A 15,008-nucleotide genomic window follows, 5' to 3' on the forward strand; every position below is an offset into this window, starting at 1 on the left:
CTGTATATATTCGTAAAATGGATGAGAATATTATTTTTGGATCGACCCTCGTACATGAATTTTTAATGACTTTCTTCTGCAACCGAACAATGACCGGATAATCATATTCGGTCAAGATATCGAATTTCCAGCAAAGGCATCCCGTAATTCTCCTCAGCCATCCAACTCCCTGACCCTCGTTGACGTCAACGCTGTTGCTGGCCGAAGACTAATCGGTCAACAAGCGAAAAGAAACTCCATTCCGGATTTGAACTGTGACAGAGTCATATTGACTACTATAACCAGGGCCGGATTTGGAAGTGTGGAGGCCCCTAATCAGGGTTCGAAAAGACCATCCTATTTTTGAAAATATCCGATACTTTGATATACAGTAAACTCCCGATTATCCGCAGATTAGGGTGGCAATGTAACCGCAGATAAGCGAAACCGCGGATAATCCGAATTATAAGTAAAAAACGATACTGGTGTATACAATAGCTAAAAAATAGGAATAAAACTCACACATACAGAAAAATTATTGGAAAAACAATAACACTGATTATAAAAAATATATGAAAAAGCTAAAAACATGCAATAACATAATCCAAGTCACCACCGTTGAAGAAAAAAAAAAATTGTTAAAAGTCCCGCGGATAATCCAAACTGCGGATAATCCGACCGCCGATAATCGGGAGTTTACTGTATATCCGAATATTTTCATATATACGTATATATCCGATATTTTCGATTTAAAAAATTTCCATTCAAGTCATTTCGTCAAATAATTTTTACATTTTTGAGCTCAAGAAGCGAGCAGTTGTAAGGACAACCTGCAAAGTTAACCCTTTTTCTGATTTTTTTTTTTACTTACTTTATTTCTCTTTAACTCATAGGTGCAAATTAGAAATTAAATGAATTTAAAAAAAAAAAAGCCATTGAAATGCTCGATCAAATAAAAAATTGATAGTAAATGGATACTTGCAATCGGGGCTTTCTGATATATCGATAATATTATTATTTTTGTGCGAGCATTCTTTGTAGAAATACAAAAAAAAAAAAAGACTAGGAGAAAAAACGTAAAATTTTTTTAACCCGTGAAAGTTAGGATATTTTGTAAAAATTTTACTGTGGGGGCCCCATTGTTGTGGAGGCCCCGGGGTGGTAGCCCCGCCTGCCCTCCCTTACATCCGGCCCTGACTATAACCAGACTTAGGACAAATCACTTAAAGGGGATGAGGATTTCTGTGGACGGACAGCGTAGTTACATCAACTTTTATCCTCATTGCCCAGATGACATCCTGCTGTCTCGTCAACACATCTTCAGCTGCTTAGCAACTAAGGGTGCGACATCGATGTCGATGTTTTACTTTCGATGTTTATTGGACCAATGATGTTTTGGTTTGGATGTTTTTTCGATGTAGATGTTTTTGCATTTTAATTGAACATTATCATAAAATTTGCTCCAATTTTCTCGCTAGGTAATTAAGTTTACTTATGGAGTTGCCAAAAAAAAAATCATTTTTTTGCACCCGTTTTATAAGAACAATTTTTCTGTGTGGAGGATAATTTTTGGAAAGATCACTACAAGATAGTGGAAGATTAACTAGAGAGTGAGGAAGAGGTCAGAGCTATTGGAAGAACCTAACGCTGGTAGTCTGGTGCCAGAACTTGCAGTCTATTTCAAGGCTCCAGTTCTTAAACTAAAGGAAAATCCTATACGTTACTACGGTGAAAATTATAACTTTAAAATTTCAGAGCAGGTAAAAGCTGCTTTAAAGTATTTGATAGTGATGGCAATTTCTGTTCCATCGGAAAGATATGTTTCTCCAACTGGTGGGATAGTCTGCGAAAGGAGAAATTCGCTTGTGGGGGACGAAGTAAGCGAACTTCGTTTCCTCCAAACTGTCAACACCAATATTCGGGGTTACTTATCCATTTCCCCCAACAAGTGGTCCCTCTCTTATTTGAAATTTGTGTTTAATTATTAACTAACAGTACAACACATATTTCTTGCTCTTAAAAATAATTGTTAGAGTTAATTTTGTATTTTTAAAATAATTAGCACAACTTTTTCTCATCCTTCAACTGATGGTAAGTGCTATGATACATTTTTTCTTAGATTCTTTTTTGACGTAAATTTACTTTTAGTTTCATTCAGTTTGAGAATATTTCCTTATTACTATAACTAGTTTGTACTAACCGGTGCTTGTCTTATTATCAATTTTTGTCCTACCGTAGATGATGTTGCGAAATTATTCTTATTAAATTATACTCATGATTTGATGTTCAGTATTTCCAATATATTCGTTGGGTACGTATTTTTTTTGTATTGCTTAAGTTAGTGTAGTATATTCAAATATGTATGTTATACATTGATAAAAAGATCGACGTTTTAAAACATCAATGTTTGGAAACATCAATGTTTTTTGGTCGATGTATCAATCAGGGTTGGCAAGTTTTTGCCGGGGGCGGAAAAAACCACGGTTTTTACCGCTCGGCAAAAATAGGTTTTTGCCAAAGTGGCAAAAATAGATTTTGTGGTAAAAAAGTACGGACAGTTTTTTTTTCCTTTTTATATAAAAGTAATAGCATGAAAAGGTTTTGATAAAATTTTAATTTAATTACTTTTATAGTTAAAAAAAATTTAAGGTTTAACTTACTTTTAAAGTTATGGAGCATTTTTACTTTTAAATTTTTAAACATTAACATAAAATTTCAGTTTGTAACATCTAAGACAAATAATTTACTTACAGTGAAAATGTAATTAGCTTGTTTACTATAGCATTTTTTACAGAATGCTAAATATCTATATAAAGTATACTTAATCAAGGTGCAACTATAAAATAAAAGAAATAAAAGTTGGCTGATTCTGAAAAAATTGTTTTAGCAAACATTTAAAATCTTAAGTTTTGCAATCCCATCATTTGTTTTTTATTTATTTTTCACCTTATAAATTAGAAGTAACATGGGGAGACATAACTTAAATATTAAAGTGCATTATTTATATTATATTGTCACTATTTCTTGATTAACACTATAATGCTACTTTATTTGCAATTAGGTTTTTGCCGTTTTTTCCATTTTTGCCGGTTTTTCCCACTGTCCCGGCAAAAATACCTTTTTGCCGGCAAAAAACCCAACCCTGGTATCAATACCATCGATGTTTTAATTTCTAATATCGATATTTTTAAACATCGATGTTTTGCATCAATGTCGCACCTCTACTAGCAATTCAGGCCAAACTTTTTAACATCGTCTTAGAAGACCCAGTGGACCTACTCTATACAGATAAGGCTGTCGAAGTTGCAAAGGCTGTCTAGGACAGCTTCGGAGCCATATTAAATGCACATTATCATAGACCAGGGTTAAAGTTGGGTTCAAAACTTCTTCAGCATAAAAGCTAAAATTGTGGGAAAAATTTTAGCAAAATGCTAAAGTGTTACACATTCGCATATCTTTCTAAATGTCTCAGTGTTTCCATCTCCAGTTCAAAATAAAATTCTTATTTAATCTCTATGGCATACTTAAAGAAATAAGTACAGCGGCTATTTTTTTTTAAACGTAAAATTAAAAAAAAAAAAAAAACTACATATATTTGGTTTTTAGAACCTTGCACTCTCTTCCTCCTAATAATGCAGTTATTGAGAGCTAGTTATCTATGCTATCGAGAAGGACATAATGCCGGAAGACTCAGTGTTGGTGACTTCATAGTAATTTTAAAATTAAAAAAGATTAAGTTGACTATCGTCATGCTGCTTCCTCTCTTGGATTATACATTGTTTCTCTCTCTTTTTTTAAATACAGTAGAAGACTGTTACAACGCTGACCTATATAACGCAATTCTCTATAAAACGCACAACTTTTCAGAAGTAAACAAAAGGTTTTAAAGTTTAAAAAATCCCTCTGTTTTGCTTTGCAAAAATAAAAATTGCTAGGCAAATTAAATTTTGAAACATTTTTTCATCTTTCCATCTTATTTCAAAGCTTTTAAATTGAAAATGAGTACTCATAGTAAACAGAAAATACCAGCTGGCTCTTGAAAATGCAGCTGTTGTGCAAACCATTAAAGCTAGCAAAAGTACAGGATTTTGATTGTGCAACATATTTATTTGTGAATGACTAAGTGTAATATTGGTGCTTTAATACTCATTGCAGATAAAACTCATTCTGAAGTGCTAATATATAGATATATTCCGAATATTAGTTTCAAAACTTGTGAAATGATCTATATAATGCAAAAACCTGTATAACGCAAAAGCTCTGGTCCCGAGGTGTGCGTTATAACGGTCTCCTACTGCAATTTATTTTCTGTTTGAGCAAAAAGCGAAAATGCTTTACTTTGTTTGCGCAATCGAGAGAGTGTTTTAATCGCATTTCGCGAAAAATGCGACCGTAGCGGAAACCCTGTCATAGACACATCGAAGGAGCAAAGCACCCACCAGGATGGCCAGTCTGACGCTGCTCTCTGCTCCGGAACATTCCACGGTGATGTCCGGGGGAGCTCCGAGGGAGGACCTGATCTCTTCCGCAGAGGCTCCGGCATCCTTCCCCCCCACGCACACCACATGACTGGCCCCCAGCTTCTTGGCCACTTCCAGGCGACTCTCGCTGATGTCTGGAAAAAGGAACACACACACAGTCATTCGCGAGGATACTCACTGTTAGATAAAAATGCTACCGTATTTTCCTGCGTATTGTCCGCGGGCGGCCTATAATCCGCGGGTTCGAAAATCGGCCTGAAGAAAAAAAAAAGCTTCGTATAATACGACGTAAAAAGATCAAGTTTGAATTTAACATACCATTTGAGCAACTAAACTAAAAACGTGAAAAAGTAATTACTTTGAAGGCATAATATAATTTAAAACATAATGATTTCTTCTTGAAATCTTGATTATAGTACTCTAATTACTTGAAAAACAAAAGTCAAGACAAAGGAGCAAACGGTCTAATCTTGTGCAAATGGCTACCTATTTCACTGTAATCTTGCTTATTTTACATGACCTGAATCACCAAGAGGAAAATTCGAGCAACGTAAAAAAACCAACATACGGGCAGGCAGCGAAGAAGAAGAACATGCATGCTTCGTAAAATAAACAACATTCGGTCGGCGTACGGTCTCGATCGGTGAATCCTACTGTAAAGATATTGAGGTTCAATGCGTTGGTGTTTTGGGGGGGGGGGGGGGAATCACAGATAATCCGCGGCTGCGCATAATCCGCACCTCATAAACTTTGCCCTTTTTTTGCAGATAATCCGCGGATCATATGCAGGAAAATACGGTAGATTATGTTCCTCACTTCTTACCTATTCAATCTGCATTATATTAATCTAGTATCAGTACTTTCCTGCATCGTATTTTTCACCGATTTCTTAATCGGAAATTTATCGGATGTCATCTTGCTCTCTTTTCGTCCGCAAGCGTGAAGGTCATTGAAGGGGAGTGGCACGAGTGTGACGCTGAAGAAGGAGGGGCTTATCTCGTCATTGCCGACTCGAGCCAATCGCATTAGACACGTGTAGTGGGCGTTGGCATCTGGTCTTTAGTGAATGATATGGTAATTAGGTGGAAGATAAAAGAGAATCTGATCTTTGTCTCTCCGCCGCTTGCACTCTGCAATCTAATACACAATGTTTGTGTAGTCGGAAGACTTCACTCTTTTTTTCCCTCACAAGGGATTGTGTTAGAAGTTAGTTTCATAGAGTTAGTCTATTGAATAATAGGAAAATGATTCTTACCGGTGATATTCATTTTATCCCGGCAACTCGTATAAATAGTGCAGCTGTTTTTTTAAAGCTTTTTAAGAAGTTATTAGAAATGGGTTTCATCCCAACTGTTAGATTTTTAATTTAAATTTTCACAAAAAGTGAAAGAATCACTTAATTTGATAAATAAGAAAAAGGATCATTAAAAATACGTTTTTGCATCATGCAGAATCAATCCTTTTTCGACGTAAACATTGCATCACGTCGTGACATCATTCGTGCGATCGGTCGCGATAACTCGGTCAAATGAATGAACTTTTGGGTGAACCGAGTCACCAGTTCATTGAATCTTATAACCGCGAGAGTTTTTTTTTTTAGATTGAGTTACTTTTTGATTGGCAACACATCTTTAACTTTCTTGCATTGGCAACACATCTTGTGTTTTGCATGTTCTTGATTTGAAAGCCATGTGAAGACTTTAAATACTTTGAGCGATCTTTTTCGCTCTCTCTCACCTCTCATAGCCGTCATGTAGTAATTTATCGTGACTTCGTGATGTCTGCCAGTGCTCTTTACTCCTGGCAGGTCGTAATACAACGTGATGTCAATTTTAAAGTTCTAAAATGCCTTTAGGCCTATTTTGTGTGTTACGGTAATGCTTTATATTCCATGGAACCAGCATGTTCGTAAATTGAACTTTGTTTCGTTGTATCATAGCGGCTGATATATTTATTTTTCAAAATGTTTTTTAAATATCAATGAAGATGTTGTTCTACAACTTAAGCAATCTCTGAAGATAATAAATACAGATTTTCCTTGAGGAAAAATGCTCCACGTGTTTTCCTTTTCTTCAACTTCAGGCTGTGGACATGTTTTGCAAGTTCACTTCTACTAGCGGTGTAGTAAGTCTAATTCACTACACTTAATGCTCACACCAAGTTTTGTCGCCAGCTTGGCGACAAATTTGGCGACTTTTTTTTTTAAAAATCTGGTTTCAATTTGGCCACTGTTGGTGATGTTTAGAGAGTAAACAATTGAATTGCATTAAAATTGCCAATAATGGGGAAATGACATTAAATTGGAGTAAAAGGAAGTCACGTGATGCACACATCAGCTCGTTTAATTAAATTTTGTCTGGCTCAATATTTAACCTGCGGCATTTGAAAACTCGCACTCAAAAAATGATTAGATGATTTTAATTAAATATTTCTGGATTAAGGTTTGAATGAAAACAAACTGATTTTATTTACAAGCCTTCTAACGAAGCTTAATAATAATCAAAAAACAAAATACAATTCCAAACACAGATGCAAAAATGTTGAGATCAGCTGTATGAAACAAAATATTAAAATAGTATTAACAATTACCGACACGATCATCAGAACTTTTGAGTAAATAAAACGTGCTGCTGTGTGCATCACGTGACTTCCTTTTACTCCAATTTAATGTCATTTCCCCATTATTGGCAATTTTAATGGGATTCAATAGTTTACTCTCAAAGTATCACCAACAGCGGCCAAATTGAAACCAGATTAAATAAAAAGAAAATCGCCAAACTTGTCGCCAACTTGGCGACCAAAAGACTGGCGATATATCACCAAGTGTCCAGCAAATTATAACACCTCTTCAGTTTGCATTGAAATTAACAATGATATGCCCCCAAAAAGATGCAAAAGACCCCTTTAAAAACACCCGAATGAAACCAAAAGGGGAGGTCAGGGTCAAATCCAGGATTTTTTTTTCACTACCTATTTTTGTGAAAGTTTTTTTTTTTTTATTAACATTGTGTTTGGGATCTTTCAAAGGCACATTCTGCTTTTTGTTAAGAAAATTAGAGCAATTTAAATGGTAGTTAGAAAGGTTCAAATGTCGTTTACTATTATTTCTAACGTTTTTTTTCTTTAGGGGGGGGGGGCTAAGAGGTAGGGAAATTACCATTGTGCATCAGCTCAATAGGCTTTGTACTGTGTACAATTCAGGAAATTATCATCCCCCAAAACTGATGCTACGTTGCGTAAATGCAATTTAGCGAAAAACAGCTAAAAATGAGTTTATTACTATGAAAAAGTTGTTACCTAAGCGATTGTTCATATAAATCATCTTAGCATTTCGTTTTATGAGTAAACTGTGCTTTAAACAGAAAAACAAGTTTTCTATTTTAGAATACAGATTTTTGTAAAATTTTCGAATTTTTTAATATTGTTTCTAGAATGTGCCGATTTTCAAAGTTAGTTTTGTGAAGCTGCTGACTTTATACCTTGATTTTTGTGAAAGTACCGATTTTAAAATAAGATTTTTGTGAAGGGTACCGAAAAACGGTAGTAAAATCACCCTGTATTGGGCCCTGAAGGTGCACAACAAGACCCCACTAGGAGTCTACATACCAAATTTCAACTTTCTAGGACATACCGTTCTTCAGTTATGCATACATACGCACATACATACGTGTATAGACGTCACGAGAAAACTTGTTGTAATTAATTCGGGAATCGTTAAAATGGATATTTGCGGCGTCTATATGTTCTTAGGTACATATGCACATGTGGTCGAATTAAAAAAAAACTTAACATTCATTCAGGGGTGAACAAAATGGAAATTAAGGTCAATTTTTGAGTGAAATTTTTTTCATGAACACAATACTTCCTTTTTTGTAAAAGGAAGTAACAAAATACAATTCCAAACACAGATGCTAAAATGTTGAGATCATCAGCTGTATGAAACAAAATATTAAAATAGTATTAATAACTACCGACACGATCATCAGAACTTTTGAGTAAATAAAAAAATAATGAAAAGAAGCATATCTGATTTGAGGTAGTTTCACAATTTTTTTTTTCTTGGTTTGATCTCGAGGCTTTGGCTTTGCTGGTTTGTGGCAGTTAAAAATAATTTAAGAATGTTTTTCGTTTGGCAAAAAAAAAAAAAAACCTTTCCTGTCAATGTACGAGGGACATTTTTAAAGTAAGGTCCGTTTTGAAATAAAAAAAAAGAACGAGAACAGATAAAGCAAAGACATTTATTGCAAAAAAAATCTACCACCCTTACGCTACATTTCGAAACTGCTCCCGTGATTTTCCAAGCATTTGTCATAGCGTGGTACAGGTTTTTGTATACCTATTCGTAGAAAATTGCCGCCTGTGTAGTCAACCATGGGGTCTACTTATGGGGTCTTCTCTGAGATCATTATTGCTGTTGTGCCACAGACCACCTAGGAATGACTTTAGAGGCCGATACAAATGAAAGTTGCTGCGAGCGAGGTGGGGGGAAGACCAGAGGATGTTAAAAAACGTCCCAGGCAAAGCCCTGTGAGAGTTCTATGGTCGTCTACACAGGCGGCAAATTTGTACGAATAGGTATACAAAAACCTGTACCACGCTATGACAAATGCTTGGAAAATCACTGGAGCAATGTCAAAATATAGCGTAAGGGTGGTAGATTTTTGTGCAATAAATGTCTTTGCTCTATCTATACTCGTTCTTATTTTATTTCTAAACGGACCTTACTTTAAAAACAAGCTTTGTATTTTAGAGAAATTTTTAAAATACCCCGATTTTTTCCAGAAATTAAAAATCTCCTTGAGAATTCCCTGATTTCCTGGTTGTGTTACCACCCTGTTTCATATTGCTTTGGTATGACTGTTCCCTTTGACAGTGAAAAGCTACAGCGAAGTATTCTGATGGATCTTACCTGTGACTAGAATTCTCGTAGCACCCAGAGCTTTGGCTGTCAGGAGATTGCAGAGACCGATGGGTCCTAGAAAAATGAAAAGGCAAAATGTACTCAATTCCCAAAACCAGTACTGGCACAATGAAAAATACAGACAGAGCCTCGAGGATTCACCAAAGAACCTCATTTCAGCCTCAGAAAAATACAACTTTGAACAACACTTGAAGTAGATTAATATGTCACTGATACTTGATGTGAAGAAAATGTAATGAAAAACCTTCTTTCTCATTAAGAACGAAAACATTGATAGAGCAATGTATCCCAAAGCAAAATACTTTGCGATATTCTGCAAAGTAAAATCATTTACCTTCCGAACATTGAATACAACAGTTAATGAAAAACGTTATTGTACAAGTAAAAACATGAAGACTTTCTTAAAATAGATTCTGCACTAAAAATAAATCTTTCAATGTGAAAAGACCACAGATAAACCACAAAGCATGTAAAAGGCCACATGCATAATTGGGAGTTTACTGTTTACTTTTGGATTAAAAAAAAAAATATATTTGTCCAGGACAACTTAAATTAGTAAACTGTTGAAGATTTATTGTAGGGATCAGAGTTCAAATTTAAAAATTCCAGGACAGTATTCTTATCTTTACGGACGGCTTTCGGAGCACATGTGAAACCTACAGTATACATGTATAACTGTCGAAATGCATTTTTAAAGAATGAAGAATTGACTTAATAGCGTATTTTATATTTTTTCATGTAATTGTTTCATAAAAATAAAAATGGAGCTTTGAATTGGGACAGAATGAGTTTTACTGTGGGTCTCCTCTTGGAAGGAAACACTTTATTTTCATTTTTGATGGAAAACTGTTAAATTTATGTGGTAACTAGCATTGAACAGATTAATTAATCACTGCCCATGTGATTTCTAATATTTCTCCCAACGTCTAACTAAATGAAGATTGAATTCTTCCTGCAAAACCTTCACAACCCCCTGTGGCATGAATTCAGCGCGTCACAATTCAAAGGATCGACTATGTTCACTGGGATATCATTATTTTGAACTTTTTGTTCATTTTCAAAAAGAACAATATATTCAAAGCTTATACGGTAATGCGCTGAACTTGTTTGCAGAAAGAAATATGACTTTTGATGAAGATTTGAGGGAATATGATCCGTGGAGCAGGTTGCATCATTGAAAAATTTAGGTGATGGAAGGAGGGTTAATTTGAAAGGGTTTTGATCCAATTTCGGAGGGGTGGGGCAGCTCCCTAGCACATAGAACGTAAGGTGGTGCTTTATCCTCCTTGGCAAAAAGGGGGGGGGGCAACCCTCTTAACTAATATTTTTTTATGTTGGAGGTATAACGCTGGCTATTTGATAAACACTAAGTTTATCCTAAGTACAATGTTATTATTTAATTATATGTATCTCATCATTTACAAACTAAAGCTATTTAATTGTAAACTTACTATGCATGTTAGCGTTGTTCGCGTTGTAATATTCTTTTCGCTTTGACAAGCGATTCTTATTGAAGGTCAGATGACGTCACTTGTTCTCAGGCATTCTAGAAGCTTTTTGCACACGTCTTTTCCGCACATGTCGAACTTGAGATGACGCGTTATGCTAATTGGGAAAGCAGTATTTATACGCTCGTGTGATATGACTCTTTCTCTTTTTCACTCCTCGCATCTACGATAGATGTTTTAGTTTGCCAACTTGCAGTTTGCAGTTGGGGTTTTCGGCTCTTGACTTTTCAGCCATCGAGATAGCCATTCACAGTTTTTGGAATGGATTAATAGGAAGTTAGTTTTCTGATTGGTAGTTAGATGTGATCTAATAGATTCTACTAGAACTCGCCGAACTTAGTGTTCGCGATGCATTATTGAAATGTTAGTATTAGAGATCTATGAATAGAGATCATGAAAACCTCTTCAATGGAATATTCGGTAATACTTAATAGAATTAGTAAATAGATATAATAGGTCTACAAAGTTCATGATTATACTTTAATTTTGCGTATGGCTTTGAGTTATTGATTCTTCAAGTTACTTTTTCTCATTTTCTCTTTTACAATTGTTAATTGTTTAATAAATCGTTGACATTTTAAAGAATGATTTTTGTCACTTAATATAAGATTCTTCATGCAGCAGAAGATAAATTTCTATTTAATAGTTCGACTACTCCAATCGCGTATTACACTTTGCTAATTTAATAGCTTTGAATTATCATTATTCTTTGCAAAACTTGGGCTATTCTCCTTCTTGCTTTATGCTGGAGAATTATAGCCCATCACTATTGATCACTTTTATGGCCACAAATGACTTTTATGGGCACTCTCCATATTGTTTACCCCCAACGTCCCTACATATATTTTACCCCTCATTTTAAAATCTCGGGGCCCCCTTCAGGCCCAGGCCTGGGCCAACAGGTGTCTCCCCCCCCCCCACCCAAGCACGTCCCTGCCTTCGGACCATCCGATCAGTGAGCGCAACTTTTAATGCGATCTACCGTTCAGAAACTCTATGCCAGAAACTCTTTTGATCAACAGGCAGAAGGAATTCTACAAAACATGATAAACCTTGGTGAACCACATGATCAGCGGAGGAGACTGGTTAATCGTAGGGTTTAAAAGTGAATGACAGTGTGGTAATGAGAAAATACAAACATTCTCTTGCAAACTTTTTTTTAAAGGGAAAACTTACTTTTAATTCTTTGGAAAAAAAATAGGCTTGAAATTTCAGGAATTCAGGACATTGTGTAAAATTCAAGGACATTCCAGACACGGAAAAAAAAAATCAGGAATTCCAGGACAACCCCGAGTCCTGTTACTGCCTACTGCCTACAAATGCAAAGTTGAATAGTCAGACGTACCTGAAAGATCACACCTATCACGAGGGACTCTGCACCATAATATTTTCGAATTTAAGTTCTCAAAATGCAACATTACGGGAAAAGAATAGGGTTCAAAGCTCTCTCTGAAACTTTTTAAGTTTCAAAAGGCAAACTTTTAGTTGATCTTTGGTGAGTGACATTGGAAGGAAGAGAAGTTTGGAGGTCATTCCCCAAGCAATTTTGCAAAATTTGTAAGAAGTGATTGTAGACAATCTCAGGGTTGTGTTAGGGGAAGGAATGAGGGTTCAGGTAATTTTTAAAGAAATTTTTCCAATAATTTTTCGAAACTGAAGTCCCAAAAAATATTTTAAACAGCCCTCAAAGATGCTCAAGGCAAGGTGCTTTGAAATATTCCCCCAGAAGTATTACTAAAATGAAGTTCTAAAAAACGTAATTTTAGAATAACTTTGGTAACAGAGAGGGAAACGAATAGGCTCGGGATAAGCAGCCATGGCCTGCCCACCATGGCTAAATCTCTATATTTTAACTATCAAAAAATGATACAGTCCCCCCCCCCTAGCATGTGTAAACCAGACTTGCAGTAAGAAGTAAAAGTATAAATTGTCCGCTCGATGAAAAATTTCCAGATCCACCCTCGCCTAATGACGTTGAAAAAATGAGAATGCAAAACAAAAGAATGTAACTCACCAGCCCCAGTGACCAGGACTGTTTTCCCCGCAGTGACTCTGGCTCTTTCACAGGCATGCACGGCCACAGACAAGGGTTCTAACAGGGCTCCTTCTTCCAGGCTCACGTGTTCCGGAAGCCTGCAAATATGGAAGATCCAGCTCAAAAAAACTGACAAAATATTTACAGACATATACAGGCATCTCTCGTATAACACGGTACCAAATTTGTATTATAACACGGTTTCGATACGACACGAAACTTGAATTTAATACTTCATGGTTTTGATATAACTCGAATGTTATAAAGGGTGTCCCAAAATTAACGCAAGATTTGAATTTGCCACCATTTTTTTCCATAAATGGTTGGCAGCCATGAAAAAAGAACAATTTGACAGCTGAGAATTTAGGGTTAGTAAAAATGGGGTGTTATTGTACCATACAGCTAGAGAGAGTGAAACATTTCAATGACTGGCATTTCCTAGTCAAATAATATCTCATTTCGGTGATCAAACAGGGCCCAATACAGACTGATTTTGCTACCGTTTTTCGGTACCTTCAAAAAATCTTGTTTTGAAATCGGTACTTTCACAAAAATCAAGTTATAAAATCAGTGACTTCACGAAAACATCAAAAATTTCACAAAAATTCGCACTTTAAAATATAAAATTTGCTTCTGTTTAAAACAAAATTTACTCATAAAATAAAATTATAAGCAGGTTTATATGAACAATCGCTTAAATAGAAAACTTTTTGTGGTATTTTAACTCATTTTTAGCTGTTTCTCACCAAAGTGTATTTATGCGATATTATCGCAATCTTTCAACATCTGTTTTGGGAAACCGTTTTTCTCATAATTTCGTATATTGTACCCAGTACATAGCCCATTAAGATGAAATTACGATGATATTTTTCGTACTTCTTAGATTTTTAGCTCCCCCTCCCCAAAAAACGAAACCTGTTAAAAATAATACTAGATGATATTTACACATTTCGAACTAAAATTTCACTTGTTATGCTTCTCATTTACAAAAATTAGCATGCCTCTAAAATTTCAAAAAAAAAAAAAAAAAAAACCAATGCTGATAAAAAAAACTTTCACAAAAATAGAATGATGCAATACTTTCACAAAAATAGGTAGCGAGAAAAAAATCCTGGATTGGCCCCTGTCAAAACTGGCACCCTAGATCGTGTGATTTAAATGTCTTCTTATGGGGTTATTTGAATTCAAAGGTCTATGTCGACAAGCCCACAACCACCTGTGCATTACCGTGTTGCGATACCAATAACAGTAACTGCCTGACCAGCCTCAACTTTCAATATTTTTGAAACAATTGTTCAATAATGAAAGCACGTTATTGTATCGTATGACGCTCCATTTCTGATTGCCCTAAACTCTCAGCTGTCAAATTGTTCTTTTTTCATGGCTGCCAACCATTTATTGCAAAAATGGCGGCAAATTCAAATCTTGCGTTAATTTTGGGACACCCTTTATTATAAAAAACGGAATTTCATTTTTGTTTAATACATTCCGTTAACGGTTGATAACTCCAATAAGTTTTTACGAAACTTAGTTTCGATATAACATGGTACACATCCCTTGATTTACATTATTTCTAAGTCTGGTATAACACTGTTTCGATAGAACACGGAACACTGTTTCGATACAACAAGATACATCTTATAACCTTATTTTAATCATGCGCATACATAATTAGTATCAAAAATGAGTAAAAATGCTACTTTTAAAACAGTCTCGTATAACACGGTTTCGAAACTACACGGAACGAACTAACTGTGTTATACAAGAGACACCCCTGTACATATACTACAAAGTTGTTAGATACAACTAACTGGAATTCCATTCAGAGTTCAAAAATATTATGATACAGTAAAGTTTTGATCATCTACAGTCTCTTAACACTTTCAGAAAAAAAATTCTTTATTTGCCAATAATTAACTAAAATACAACCATTTTACTTGGCAAATGAAAAATTAATTTTGATATTTCTAACCATGACTTTGATGCATCAAACCTCTCAAAACCTCCGGTCACCAAAACCGAATTTTTAAATCTACCTACTTAGAGCTTTTCAAAAATACACTATAAGTTGAAACCTGATTTTT

The 15,008-nt window shown here is 35.2% G+C and overlaps 1 protein-coding gene across 1 annotated transcript in view; it reads right to left on the reverse strand.

The window, feature by feature from the left end:
- Positions 1 to 15,008, reverse strand: part of LOC129233772 (sorbitol dehydrogenase-like) — a 51,216-nt gene that overhangs the window by 2,654 nt on the left and 33,554 nt on the right. The window contains exons 5-7 of the mRNA XM_054867751.1: positions 12,904 to 13,022; positions 9,370 to 9,435; positions 4,419 to 4,594 (exon numbers count right to left, since the gene is read on the reverse strand). Coding sequence (XP_054723726.1) covers positions 4,419 to 4,594; positions 9,370 to 9,435; positions 12,904 to 13,022 — 361 coding nt within the window. The remainder of the gene's footprint in view (positions 1 to 4,418; positions 4,595 to 9,369; positions 9,436 to 12,903; positions 13,023 to 15,008) is intronic.

Source organism: Uloborus diversus, unplaced genomic scaffold (genome assembly GCF_026930045.1).
Source record: "Uloborus diversus isolate 005 unplaced genomic scaffold, Udiv.v.3.1 scaffold_710, whole genome shotgun sequence".
Lineage (NCBI taxonomy): Eukaryota > Metazoa > Arthropoda > Arachnida > Araneae > Uloboridae > Uloborus > Uloborus diversus.